Source organism: Candida orthopsilosis (genome assembly GCF_000315875.1).
Source record: "Candida orthopsilosis Co 90-125, chromosome 7 draft sequence".
Classification (NCBI taxonomy): domain Eukaryota; kingdom Fungi; phylum Ascomycota; class Pichiomycetes; order Serinales; family Debaryomycetaceae; genus Lodderomyces; species Lodderomyces orthopsilosis.
Genome location: NC_018301.1, coordinates 348,326 through 363,078, shown reverse-complemented (window position 1 = coordinate 363,078; position 14,753 = coordinate 348,326). Strand labels below are relative to the sequence as shown.

The 14,753-nt window shown below is 38.4% G+C and overlaps 3 protein-coding genes and 1 non-coding gene across 4 annotated transcripts; all 4 read right to left on the bottom strand. All coding sequences in view use genetic code 12, as the record gives it.

The window, feature by feature from the left end:
• Positions 1-2,667: 2,667 nt before the first annotated feature.
• Positions 2,668-4,146, bottom strand: CORT_0G01760 (Efg1 transcriptional repressor; the record flags this gene model as incomplete). Its single annotated transcript, XM_003870938.1, has 1 exon — positions 2,668-4,146. The coding sequence occupies one exon, from the start codon at positions 4,144-4,146 to the stop codon at positions 2,668-2,670; it is 1,479 nt and encodes a 492-aa protein (XP_003870987.1).
• Positions 4,147-8,683: 4,537 nt separating this feature from the next.
• On the bottom strand, positions 8,684-8,754 carry CORT_0_Gly(GCC)_81. The gene has a single exon. It is a non-coding gene (tRNA).
• A 2,975-nt stretch (positions 8,755-11,729) lies between these two features.
• Positions 11,730-12,704, bottom strand: CORT_0G01740 (hypothetical protein; the record flags this gene model as incomplete). The annotated part of the gene is made up of 1 exon (XM_003870937.1): positions 11,730-12,704. One exon carries the CDS (start codon positions 12,702-12,704, stop codon positions 11,730-11,732), a length of 975 nt encoding a protein of 324 aa, XP_003870986.1.
• A 15-nt stretch (positions 12,705-12,719) lies between these two features.
• On the bottom strand, positions 12,720-13,169 carry CORT_0G01730 (Sli1 protein; the record flags this gene model as incomplete). The annotated part of the gene is made up of 1 exon (XM_003870936.1): positions 12,720-13,169. The coding sequence occupies one exon, from the start codon at positions 13,167-13,169 to the stop codon at positions 12,720-12,722; it is 450 nt and encodes a 149-aa protein (XP_003870985.1).
• Between the last annotated feature and the right edge of the window lie 1,584 nt (positions 13,170-14,753).

The window sequence follows — 14,753 nt, the reverse complement described above, 5'->3', positions numbered from 1 at the left end:
TGTCTGACTACCCTTACTTCAGTTGGACAAGTTCCGTTGCGACGTAAATTTGACGTATGATTTTCATTTTTAGTTGACAGGTGGAGAACTAAGTAGCATAAGGAGCATGGAAAAGTAAATACATCACTCCGTCCAGGTATATCCAGTAATTAAATGTCCTCTATATCAATTTACAGAGTAGCCCACTCTTCCATCACCCCCATGGCATGCTTATCATGCACTCGGGGAGTGTACGATTTGGTGCCGTGTATAAAGCCAAGTAAAATTTGGGCGCAAAATTTTTGATCAATTAAAAAAATTGTCTTGGAAAAGCGTCGCTTATCAAGGCAACCACAGTCTAAAAGTGACTACCCATTAAAACTGTGAAAGATAAGCAATGTTGGGGTAGTTGAAAGCATATCTACTACAATTGATAAGGAGGCGTACGAAAAGAGGTGGAATGTATTTATCTCGTTTCAGTGAAACATAGCCTCCGCAAAATATTCTTCATTATTTGAATTTATTGCATGAATTATAATATGGTAAAATTTGCAGCCACTCATTCTCAAGGCTCAAGAGGGGTGAGTTAATGGGGTTACTGCCTTACATAAACATACATTCTTTAATGACCCAGAGTAATAGTTTGATATAATTTGGTAGAGCTGCCGAGTTAAACTGTGATTTTTCATGTTCTCGTTACCTTATAGCAATCTCCACATTTGCACACCTCTGCCATAGAGTACTTTATGCAATGTGTGCTTCGACTTGATTGGCTCCACATATATTCATTATCAATGAATCTCACGTATGCGCAACCATTTTATTCAATCGTTCACTGTAAAAAATTGCCGTTCGTACATTATGCATAACCTTCACTTTGAAAATAGAGAAACGATAGGAAAATCTTATTTTATCGCCAGAATTTTCATCCGCGCTAACACTGACATCAACATCATCACATACACGAGAGATTAAAATCACTAAAGAACCGTTTCCTTCTCTTGCATAATTTCTCGGTTAGATCTCCTGCTTCATTGTTGAATTTATCATGTACGATGGTTTGTCCTCTAGATGTCAACTATATATAGACGCCTTACTTTAGTACGAGGCTATCAAAAAAATATGTAGGTCAACGCATGTACCTCGTATAAAAACCCTTAAATTTTTCTTCTCGATGTATCAGGTACGGGGTTGGAAACGGTCCCTGCTTTTTAATGCATCAGAAAGACGCAATATCGATGTGGTGGCATTTAAAGAAGACCCATGTAATGTGGATGTAACCATAAAGAAGACCCATGTAATGTGGATGTAACCATAAACCAGTACCATGCATTGCGTAACCTATGAGTATATCCCCCCTCGCAGCGTACAGGAAATGCAATTGCTAATAAGTTGACAGAGTTTCAAACACTTCGCTGGAGTTCTTTAAAAGGATTTCTGTAAAAGCACCACTTCCAGGAGCTATATGGATGCTGACTAACTGCAACCAGATGATTACTTGACCAGAAAAGGGGGTTAAGCACGCAGTGCATTAAGTCCGTCTATTGTTAATTCCACAAAGTGTTGGGATAAACAAAATGTCTAGAACAATTAGAAGTTACACCATTAACTGCAAATGCAAATCGTACGATACTTGCAGTTTATTTATAACCAACCTCATGTAGACGTGTGTGATTCATAACCCTATTTACACGCTTGGCAAGAAAATAACCGGATTGTATGCAGGCTGTCAACTCTTCACATGTGAGCCAGTTTAACTGCCATTGAAGGTATACATGCCCTCCCGAAACGGATTTGAGCAGCAGGGTAGATGAAATTCTCGGTGGTTAACAAACGGTTGCCAGTTTTCAAATGAAATTGTTGGTTTGTCACTGTTTTGTTATTACGTATTCCTTCGCCCTAAAGGTGAAAGAAACGTACGTGAGCTAAAAAAGATAAAATATTAATAAGCCTTCCTGCTTTGTCCTTCATTTTGTCTTTCTTTTTAATTTGCAATAGTTGTTTAGTCTTTGCATATGTAATACAAAAGACATGCGTGAGAAAAAAGTACCTCGGGTAATTCCGAAAGAGATGTAGTTGTATTAACTATCACAAAAACTAAACAACGGTCTTAGAAATCATACGATTTTTATTCAAATAAATATGCCATTGTCTTATTTGTTTACTTTTCTTCTCTCAAGCCTCGTTGGTAGAGCCCCATTTTTGGTGGCGGATGAACCCATTGTTTCAAACATTACAATACTTGGGTATATAGAAAAATTTTATGATATTACGAATATGCGCATATGCATGTATATGTGTAGGCATATGTATATGCACATGTACATGCACTAGAAAACAATACAATGTGCGTACCCCAGACATGTAATGTCATGCCTGTATGGCAGGTTCGGCAGGGTTGACAGGTCGAACAAAGTTTTTGCAAAAATTTGTGGCCGATGTCTCCTAAATATCGAACTCTCGAAACACCAACAAAAGCATCAATGTAGTAGCTACATATCTCTCACAACTTGTAATAATACAATTAGACAATATATATACCTATATCTCAAACTATACAGCCCCAATGTGTATCATAAATAAAAAATAACCACACATACCTTAACTATGTGCTAATACAAACGTCAATAATGCGGAACCACCAACTCCCTTCTCTGAAATGCTTGACATATCATTCTCTCCTATCTTTTACTTTCCAACTTTAGGCAGTTGATGGGTATGCTGATGTGGCGATACATGCACTCCTCCTACATTAGCCGATGGTTGCTGTGGTGTGTGTTGTTGTTGAGCTACTGTTGCACCAACATTGCTTGGTCCGGCATTTGCAGCCCCTGCGCCGCTGGTGGCTGCACCACCACTTGTTTGAGTTGGGTAGGTAGATGATGTAGTTGTTGCATAATTATTGTAGGATCCTTGAGATTGTTGTGGTGGAGGTTGTGGATATTGGTATGGATACGATTGTGACGATGATGATGCTCCAGCACCTACTCCTGTGCCTTGACTGCTACCTGTATTTGAATAGTATCCACCTTGTTGGTAATTATATGGTTGACCTTGGTACTGATCTTGGCTTTGTGGAGTTTGTTGTCCTTGCTGGGTTTGTTGTTGGTATGTGTATTGTTGGGGATACCCACCACTTGCTCCTCCATACCCTTGATAGTAACCACCTGATCCCGTCAGTGTCGGATTAGTAGTTGATGATGCACCAGTAGCACTAGCTTTAGACACTGCTGGACTTGTATTTGAGCTTGTGTTTGTAACGGCACTAGAATCGGCACTAGCACCACCAGCATTACCACCAGATGACGATGGTGTCACTCCTGTTTGAATCACTCTTTTGATATCTCTAACAAACAAAGGGTATAACAAATCAACTATATTCTCTCTCTGTGCCATACTCAATGCACGTTCAAATGGAATCCATACTCCCTTCAAATGCATCGACCCAATCTTGACCACATGTCTAACCTTCTCCAGTTTCAAAATTCCATCTCTTCTACCACGAGTCATTTGTGCCACATTCAACAACTTGGTTCCGTTGATCATGTTATTATCAGCTCTACGAACAACACTAACATTGTTGGCATCAACTTGATAACATAAGGTTTTTTCATCCTCCCACATCGTTGTCGTTACTCTTGGTCTAATCCCTGGTGGCTGATATTGGCCCACGGTTGAAGTTGATGCGTGATTAAGAGTGTCATGCTGAGGTACTGGTCTTTGCCCAGGTTGATGCGATGGGGTTGCATGTTGCGGTTGTGAGATGGAAGAGGTTGTTGATGTAGGACCTTGTGGTGCACCAGTGTAATTCCTGTTTCCTCCGTATTGTTGTTGCTGTTGCTGGGCGCTTTGCGATGGTGGGTAATATGACTGGGCGCTTCCTGGATACTGGTAACGACTGTAACTATAGTCCAGTTGCTGAGGGTTCTGTTGTTGGTTGTACATGTAATATGTACCATAAGGTTGTTGGGACTGCAGGGATGGATGTTGTTGTTGTTGTTGTTGTTGTTGTTGGGGTGTTCCCGATGTTGCTTCGGCGCTTGTTGTTTGTTGTGGATACTGGGGTGTATTTGGTCCTGGTGGAACTCCCGCGCCACTTTGTGGAGCACCTGCACTGCTATAATTTCCGTTCATTTGATTCCTGTGTGGTATGGAATAAGTAGACATGAATTGCGAATACAGGTAGGTTGAGATGTAGTTTTCAATCGATCACGATTTGGTTTCGATTTTTGGCAATTGCAGTCTATCGATGGGTGATATTAATTGATACTATCTGCGTGTACCGGTATGAGATATTTATCAAGGGGTGTAGGTATAGTCTATGTATAACGATCTCCCTTTTCCTTTGCGCTTTGATTAATATTTTATTTTTTTCAGTTTTGGTTCCTTTGGATATGTGTAACTGAAAAAGAAAAAAATATAATGATGCCTTTTATAAATGATCTCAAGTTAATGAATTTTTGAGTAAATGACCTTCTGAATCTTTAATTCCAAATTGGGGTTCTTGAAGACCAGTGAAGAAGAAATTAAAAAGTCAAAAAAAATATGAGCTGATTATAATTTTCCTGTCGGCTTTTTTTAGCTTTTTCTATAGTGTACTTTGCTTGGTGATGTTGTTGTGTAAGTTTCCCCTTTTTCGATCCGATCTGTTTGTTAGAAGAAGAAAAAATAATACTCACCAATTATAATAATCTTACTTTAGTTTTGTTTCAATGAAGTTGGACAAAAGTGTATTCAAAGAATTAAGCTGCTTGACCAAGTAAAGTGTCGTTCAAGTTGATATATGACAGAAGAATCGTTCCAGCCGTTTGTCAATACCCGATAATTATCTTGAAAGAACTGATTTGTGTAAATGTGCCTCAAATTTATGTGAGTTTATGTACCGAAGAATAATAATGTATCTCTATGCAAGGGACCCTCTTCTGATATGCTGGTTGTGGCTGATTTTATGAGTGTCGTCTCTGTCGTTGTCTCAAACTCGTATCTTTCGACAAAGGTTTCTCAACTGTCTTGGGTTTTTGATGACAAGTAACAAGCTAGGTTTGTAGGGTGTGTGACACTTTTATTGGTAGTCAAGTCTCAATACAAGCTTAAACTTTGCTCTGATTAAGCTTCCAGTTGTCGCTGTTTATACTTTAGGCTAAGCCAAAAATGTTTATCTCTGATTTTTGCTGTTTGTTTACTTTTCTCGGACAAAGTTTGACAAAATGGACTTCCGAAAAATGTTTTTGATTTCGTTTAAGATTTGTAGAACAGTGCGTTTGCAGAAAGATCTGTAAAGATGAACTTTTGTGCAGATGTGGGTGGTAGGAATTTGCCAACTTGTACCTTTCCAGATATTTCGCTGAATGTCAAAAAGCTTGGGAATTGACTTACTTTATAAACAAATTGTGTCTCAATACCTTTTCTTCACTGTCTCCTTCACTTTCTCCAAATCTGGCCATAAAATTACATATTAGCAATCCTGCTTATAATGTTTATAGTTTAGATTTACAAAAAAAAGTGGGCAACTTTTAGTCCACTCTGCATATACAGAAACGAACAATAAACAAAGACTTCATGATCATACGAAAACACAAACAATGCACAACAAAATCTAAAATAAAAATTTTATGCAATGTATGATCCAAAAATTTCACCAAAAAGGTTTATAGCATAAATTTGCCTATTGTTTTTTCGGTTTCACATTGATATGTACCCAGGTGACCAAGCGCCTGGACAAATTTGCGTACAACGCAATAATCGTTATAAAGGACTGAGGCGACAAACACTGTTGCCCATAGATACTGTATGTTGAATTTTTTCCCGTTGCTCCTCTTCAGTCCGGTAGTGTTTCATTTGGTGAAAGATTCATCTATACCGACTACTCTGTATGCAGTACTTCAAAAAAGTCTTAGGTTTTGTGTTTGTGCAACATCAGCAGAGAATTTTTTTTCTTTTTGGTTGCGCAAACAAAACTAAAGCTTTTTCTTTATGCACTTGTTTTTCTTTTCAAGGGTGTGGTTTTGTATTAAAAGAGTTAATTGTGGTCATGCATGAACTAAAATTGAGAGAGATTGAGTTCTTTAATAAACAATTAGTAAAAAGCTTAATAGAAGGAATAAAGCATCTGAGTTTAAGTTATTGTACATGACGATGATACATGAGAGTATACACTGATGAATGGTGGTGGTTACATTTGATGCTGTACACTGTGGTTCATAGGTACTTGCAATGACCGGGTGTATGTAGGATGAGCTACAGCTCTCGCTTATCCGCTTGGGCTCTGTTTCAATTTGGTGTTGGTGTTTCACAAAGCTCGTGGCTCTGGTGAAAGCAGGACCATTGAAGATTTACGAGCTGCAAAAACGTTATTTTCCAATTGCATAGGGGAAACTTAAATCTTGCACCGAAAACAGCGTACATCCGTAAATCCTTTTGCTAGAATGCCAACACGACAACTTAAACATGTTGCGTAATGCACGATGCCAGGTACTGTTTACCTCATTTATCGCATGAGTTCCTATATGCCAGAGAAGATCGCTCTGAGAGGCTTTTAGCGAATGTTTCCACTTTGACCCTCGAGTCACAGGAGTCGCTTCGCTGGCATTTACCAATCTATTTGCCTAGACATCTTTGCGTCACTCTCTTCAAATTTAGTCATACTTGTGTAATTATTTTATGTCTCCCTACACGACCTTCTTTTGCATTACATAACAACCAGAAAATATGTACTACGGGTAAAAAGGCCGACTACTCGCTGTTGAACAATGAACCACAAAATTGTATGCGATGGAAAAGCATTTCACCCAACACAAATTACAAAACAATAAAAAGAACTAGACGCTTGTTAACCCATCCACGACCAAATTACTAAGTCCTAACTAGTATACCAAATATTGCACAAATGCGGATATACCCACTAGCAATTAGAGCCATCAAAAACTGTCAATTTGAGAGGTAATTGTCTTTTGCTTTTGTTATCTCTTTATACATAAATAATCATGCAACCCCAAACGCAAACTTGCATATTTGAAAGATTTACACAACTCATCATGTATTAATAACTTTCCACCATAGTTCTGTGTAGCAGTGTATGCAAATCTTCGTCGCGTTTGTTATTCATTTATTATTTTTCTTACTCTTTGAGGATCTTTGTTATTCAGTTCCTCCGAGAGTACAACCGTTCTATTTTTAGACTTACTGATGACAAGGGTGTGTGTAGTTCTAAATGCATGCTGTTCGATCCAAAGTTTTGGAGGATAAGATAACCGCTTTTATCCACGGAATATGAGACTCCCCCTAATTCCACGCCTAAGGTTTTTTAGACTATACCTGTCTATTTCTGAATGCCGACATTAGAACAATGTTCCATCGGTAATTCATCAGCTATTGTGAGTATAGACAACAATGTGGCAAAAGAATTTTCTCACTTGTTTGCTCTTGTGTTGACAATTGCATTTTGTTTTTAGATCATACATGCTGCGAAGTACCCGCGGATTTTAGAAAACAATAGACAAGGTAGTTTTTATCCCCGATACATCAATCACATCCTAGCGGGTAATAATGAGACGATAACTATGTGGTTCTGGTGACATCGAATCGCTCTTGACGGAATCCCATTACCGACACGAACTAACTATTCTAGGCTTTTGCTCTACAGAGACATAGGTGAAAGGAAATCTATGAATGCAACGTGGATAAAATAAAGCGGTTAGGTGATTTGGTTTCAATGTAATGACTTAAACGTCTTCTTTTGCATACGTTTCCGAGGGTGTGTCATCGCTGGCTTCACTAGAGTGTCAGGCATAAAGTTGTGTAGTCCAAATTCGAGAATGAAATTTGGCACCCTTACTGGTGCTGCATCTTCTCGTAAGTGAACCAAAAAGAAACGTTTTTTAATGAGATTTAAATGAAAAGAAAATAGAGCGTTTGATTGGTGCATGTATATTCCATGCATGTTTCAGTCACCTTTGGCGTTTTGCATTTGAGAAAAAGAGGACACGTCATATCTTACAGAAGCGCAATTTGTTTGACAGAAACGCTGTCAACTCGGCAATCCTGGTTTGATACAAGCCCACAAACTTAACAAATTGGCAACTCCGTTTCTGAAGTTTTAAAATTAAGCTTTTTATTGACCCCTTATATCCCCCGCTCTCTCGTTTAACTCTAAATACCACTTCGGTTATTTTTGCTCTTGTAAAAAAAACTAAAAAAGTATAAAAACTTTTCAAGCAGAATTTCAAAATTTTAAACTTCATACACACGCAAATTATCTCATTTAACTGTAAAGAATAGCTATTTCAGCAGCGCATAGTGTTGCATTGCATTCTGTATGGCGTGGTTTTAATGTTTTAGTCATGTAACGTGGTTAATTGTGATGCATTCTTGGCTTTGGTGCATATGTCGTACGATTTTCCACCATTTGGGCCAACTCTAAACGCTAAGTTTCTTGTTTAGAGATCGAATAGAATCGAAATCTACCGTAAGCGGTACAAGGCGGTTGCCTTATTGAAAGAGAGAGATTGGTTATGCGCGCCTTAATTATTGAGCCTTTGAAGTTATCCCACCTCCTGAATAATAGGATTGGGATGTAATAGAATACAACCCGGATATTATGTTGGCCTTTAACGTTTTATGTTCACTCTACTCTCGATAGACAGAGGGACCTAGACATTTTATTCATAGGAGAAAAATAACTACTGCAAAAAAAATTTCAAAAAAATGCGCAAACCCGGAATCGAACCGGGGGCCCAACGATGGCAACGTTGGATTTTACCACTAAACCATTTGCGCTTGTTTGTTGAATTGGTTTCCTTTACGCCGAACGGGTCCCTCCTTTTTACATCACGTCTTACCATCTTAAATGTCTGAAATCTACCTCAAAAAGACGCGTATATTCTTAGTTACAGTTTATATATATACTATCTTACTCTGTATTATCAATCGGTTTATTCATTTAGCTTTTGGGCCAATTTTTGTTACATTTTCAACCATCTCTTTTTCTAGAAAAACTTTTGGTCAAATTATCAAACAAAAACTTGAAAGGTTTGGCTACAACTTAATCCCCATCAAAAGTTGACATAAAAATGACAGAAGAAATACTTGTATGGATGAAAGAACCACAGCAAATTGTATCTCACTAACTTGTACTGTTCATTGGTTTGCTGTTTTTTAAAGTAATCGTATTGTTAGGGGAGATGAACAATTTACCACAACTCAGTTTTATTGGTGATTACTTCCTGTTCATAAGAACCTAAACGATTACGGATGAGAGGGTTGATTAAGAAAAGAAATATTTAAGCGGCTCAATGGAAATTAGATGTACTAGACGGACACCCTCTATTTGATCACTACTCAGGCGATTGTAGCCTAATCCCAAAATCAGCCTATAGGGAGTGTTACAGACTCAATTACTGACATCTCTTTTCAAAAGAGGTCAAATTCAAGAGAATTTCAATATGTGGGTGCATTCATTATAACGTGGTTTTGTTCTCTGCACTTTTGATTTGCAACCACTATTTCTTTCCTTACGCGACTTTAACTCCAACAAAGATACTGAAGCTGGACTAGATATGTGAATAAGTTCTTCAACTTAAGCTATCCAGCTCACACTATTAGAGTAATCTTTTGTAGTTGCAAATTAGGTTGGGATACGCTGAGGTCGAAGTGAATCTAGAATCCAACCAAGAATTCAAATACAATGTATTGAAACCTATTCTGGTAGCGAAACTGTTCTTAAGTTACACCCGCCGTGATCCAAAAAGCACAAGCTTCAGACAAGGGAAACTACAAATGCATATAGTGAAGAGAGACGCCTCTCAATTTTCTTTTTGAATAACTTATATACAATTTGCAACAACACCCATTTCTAGCAACTTCAACACATACTAGAGTCCTTCCCTTGGCAAACTTATATAACTTGTTTCATTTTTGATATACTGGTTCAATTGAAAATCAAACAAATATCTTGACACTTTAGGTTGAGCGTAAGGAACATAGTGACTGGCATTGAAAACATTGATAAATGTCAAATTTCTGTTCTGTAAAACCCATCCAGCTTTCTCATGGTCAAATATCCAATCAGTCTTATTGTTTACATCGTCAAACCTTATTGCGCCGTTCCATGTCAAGTTTTTCAAGTAGTCCAAAATATCATCGGTGTTTCAAAGGATATCAAGTGCCCCATTATACAAAACGATGGGGATCTGAGATACTATATCTGGAAAAAGCAATTTGGCTGGTAGTGAATCGGTAGCGCTAAAGGTACTTTGAATAACTCTGTTGCACATTGTATAATTGACTTGGCGCTCAACGTTCAAGTCGATCTGTACATTCTTTTCATTGAGAAACTTAGTGAGGTTTGACACGGGAGGATAGGAAGCGTCACAAGATGGATGGGAGTCCCGTAAGCGACAGTCGTACACATTGAGAAATTGTTCATTCGTTGGAGCTGAATCGTTTTTGGTGGCATTTAGAAGAACTTCCAATACTGATGAACAAACGGGAGCCAAATTTTCATTTGAACTAATATCCTTTCCATCAACCACTTCTTGACAAGCACTTTGAGCTTTATTTATTTTAGCCCATTGGGGATTTGCGTCATCAATTAAAGAATACTTTCTCAACCAATCAATATACGATAAGCTCTGCTCGTTTGGCGACGCTAATCCATTGCCAATAATTATGCCTTTCAAGTTGTATTCATTTTCCCAACATTTAAGTTTCTATTCCTTTTAAGTATTGCATCAGCACATACGGAACGTATTGCCCTCCATATGATTCACCCGCAACGTAGATATCATTGTGAAGATTCTCCGAGAATAACTCAAAATATTTCTCCAAAAACTTCAAAAATTAGTCTTGCGCCTGACTCAATTCATGAATCAACTCACCATCACTGAATCCTACTGCTGGTGGTTGGTCACATACACCATATCAGTCACTTTGTGCTATGAATACTCATTGACAACGATTTTTCCTTCTTCGCTCACTTTGAATGGGCCATGTTCGAGAAACATACCTTCAAGTGAAGAGCAACCTGGTCCTTTTTGAAGCCAAAAAGTGGTACGACGCTTGTTTTCTGTAATTTTTGCCGAGTCAACAACTTTCCAAAAAAATACTCTGTATTGTTCTCCGGAAAAAGCATTGGCTCCCTAGCGTACTGAATTGGCTTTGCATAATTTGATGGCAAACTCTCCCAACCTGGTAATGGTGACACTGTGTAGTCTTTTGGATCCGTTGAGCATCCTTTTCTAAATGGAGAAGCAGCTATCAAAACAGCATATAATTACAGAAGTATGCAAAAGTAACAAATCATGCTGTAATGGATGAAGGTATCCACAATCGAGGAGAAGTGGGAAACCTCTGATCATTTATATAGTGGGATGCATTTTTGATTGTTCAGTGTTAAAGGCTCACAAAAAAGGGCTTTGACGGTAATTCACAAAGTTTTTGTTTGAAGTGAAAAAAAAGTTTCATTTGAGACAACTGATAAGAAAACAAAACAAGAAAACAATAAATTCCGCTTAAATAACGGGTATTTTAATTTCCATCCGCTTTACCAAAAGCTATTTCGGGAAGTATCAAGCGGTGTAACGTGAGATATTGTTCATTGGAGAATCGTCTACTAGCAGCGGTACAATAATTGTACACAGTGTCTCTGGAAAGTCATTTCTATATACAGTCGAGGTTGATGTCTTGAGAGCGAAGTGGCTTTGTTACAAATAAACAATACTTTTCATGGATTTAAGTTCACTACATACTCTAGGTTAGCGCTTGAGTCCTTCTTTTGGCAGACTGACAAACCCTTCATCGTTCTTGGTATACTCATTCGTAACAAAATCAAACAAATATCTTGACACTTTGGGTTGGGTATATGGGACCAAGTGACTTGCATTGTAAATATTAATCAAAGTCACATCTCTATCTTGTAAAACCCATCCAGCTTTTTTGTCCTCAACTATCCAATCAGACTTCTTTTCGACATCATCGAACCCTGTTGCACCGTTCCATGTCAAGTTCGACAAGTATCTCAACACTCCTTTCGTGTTGCAGATGATGTCAAGATCCCCATTGTACAAAACTACCGGAATTTGCGATACGATATCTGGCAAAAGCTCCTTGGCTGGTGGTGAGTTGGCGGCAGTGAATGCATTCTGGACGACTGTGCTACATTCTGTAAAATTGACAGGATGCTCAACATTCAAGTCATGTTGAATATCCGAACTATTGAGGTATGGTGTAGTAATTTCATTAACTGGAGGATACGAGGACCCACAAGATGGATAGGAATCACGCAATTGATAGTCGTAGATGTTGACACATTGTTCATCAGTGGGAGCTGAATCATTTTTGGTGGCTTCCAAAATAATTGGTAATATAGACCGACAAGAAAAAGCATAATTTTCATTTGGACTTGCTGCTTTGCCATCAACAACATCTTGGCATGCTTTTTGGGCATCATTTATATCAGACCACTTGGGATTTGAATCGTCAATCAAAGACTTCTCTTTGAACCAATCGATATACGATAAGCTCTGCTCGTCTGGCGATACCAACCCATTACCTATAAGCAATGCTTTCAACTTGTATTCCGCCTCTCCATCGGTTAGGTTCTCGTTTCTTTTGAGTATCGCATCAGCAACATATGGAATATACTGTCCACCATAGGATTCACCGGCAATATAGATATCATTTTGAAGATCATCTGGAAACAATGAAAAATATTTCTCCAAAAACTTCATAAAATAAACCTGAACTTAGTACAAGTTACGGATCAATTCACCATCACTGTATCCAACCATTGGAGGTTGATCAACATACACCATATCGGAGACTTTATGCCATGAAGCTTCGTTGACGGTGATTTGTCTTTGTTCGTTCAACTTGAATGGACCATTTTCGGAAAATACAGCCTCGAGTGATGAGCAACCAGGACCCCCTTGAAGCCAAAAGGTTGTACGATTTTTGTTCTCTGGGATCTTTTCAGAATCAACAATCTTCCAGAAAAAGTAGTCGGTATTATTTTCAGCAAATAGTTCTAATTGTCCAGCGTACTGAATTGGCCTTGCATAATCTGAAGGTAATTCATCCCAACCTGGTAATGGTGAAACTAAGTATTCTTTTGGGTCATTTGAGTCTCCCCTTTTGAATGGGGCGGCCGCAATTAGTAATGCATATATTGGTAGAAGTAGACTTGAATGAAGCATTATATCGAAAAAGGTGGTACGTGGGTGAGTAAAAGCCTGGGACTATAGACTATTTAAGTATCTGGTGACATTGTGGGTGAACCTCGGTGCAAATGAAAATTCAGCAACGTCATGCTTTTCGTTTGCTTATTGTTTCTCTGAGTGAACAATGACAAGAGGTTGAAAAAGAAAACGTTTAAGTTTTGAATGTTGTCAACAAATGACAAGAAAAAAAAAGATTTGCACCTCTTTGGATGAGGTTTGTACCTGAATTCTGACGCGCTGCGTCTTTTGTGCAACCCAATGAGACAATAGATGTAAAGATGTGTTTATTTACTAACAAACCATGAGTTCTAAAAATAGGGACAAACATAAGGTGGCACAAGTGCCCCATCGCAATGAACAACACAATATTTCTATATAGGTCGGCCTAGGTTCATCACCAAAATTTTCCAAGTATGAATGCGGTTTGCAACTGTTTTTTTTTAAAAAAAATCTGCACAGAGTGCAAATTGAGGTGTCACATACCCCGTATTTACAAGTTGAAACAAATTCTCACTTACCTTAATTTCATGACGTAATCCTGTGTTGGAAGAAATAAAAACACAACTTTCGTTGTTTGCTGTAGAGGAGAGGACTCCAGCTATCTCGCCACCGACTAATGCACTGCCCTATGGGTTCTTTTCTTTACATCTAGTAATTGGAGAGCATTAACTGCATTCAAGATATAATAGTAACTACAAGTCAATGCTAATAAGTTGCCTATTCTTTACAATAGCCGTCTATCAAGTCTTCGCTTTATGCAGAGTACTTCCGAATTATAAGGGTTGATGTAGAAACTTGTAAAAATGGTATTCATCCCTTCTGTAGCTTTTCTTTTTTCTTTTGATCTTTTTACACGCTACAGAATTTTTTTCTCTCACTCCGCATGAAAGAGCGGAAATTTTGAGCATTGGCTGCAAAAAGTGAGAGCGAGGGGTCTTGAGGTTGACCCAACGCGCCTACATCACCATTCTCAACTCCTTTAAAACTATGACTACTTTTCAAGTAGCAAGAAGGTAAACAGCTGGATTCGAACATAACACATGGTTCCAAACTATAAAAAAAGGACGATCCTTTACCCATTGTTTTGCAAAAACCACCACTAAGCCAAAGCTCATGGCGTATACAGTATGAAAGTTGCCGGTTTTATATATCTTGCCGAGGGGGAATTTTGAGGCTCTGCCTCAAAGAAAACTAAAGCAACACGCCGGTAACAGAATAACTGAAGCCAATGTTGCCAACGTTGCCAATGTTCTCTCCCCTCTCTCCCTCCTCTCCTATGACTGTCCACGCTCTCTACACCCCCTACCTACTGGGGAGATGAGTCTCTAGTAAGTACCCGAAGGGAACCAAGTACTTGAGTAGAGACTCGAGCATGGGCAGCTCACCATAAGGCGCCTGACAGCGAAGACATATCTACGGTGTCAACACCAAATGATAGAGTTTCCAATGACGAGGAAAAAAGAAAGTGGAAGAAAGTGAAAATTTTTTCGACGACAACATTTTTTATGAAAATTGTTGCAAAAATTCTGAAAAATCAAAGACAAACGCGAACTTTTTTCA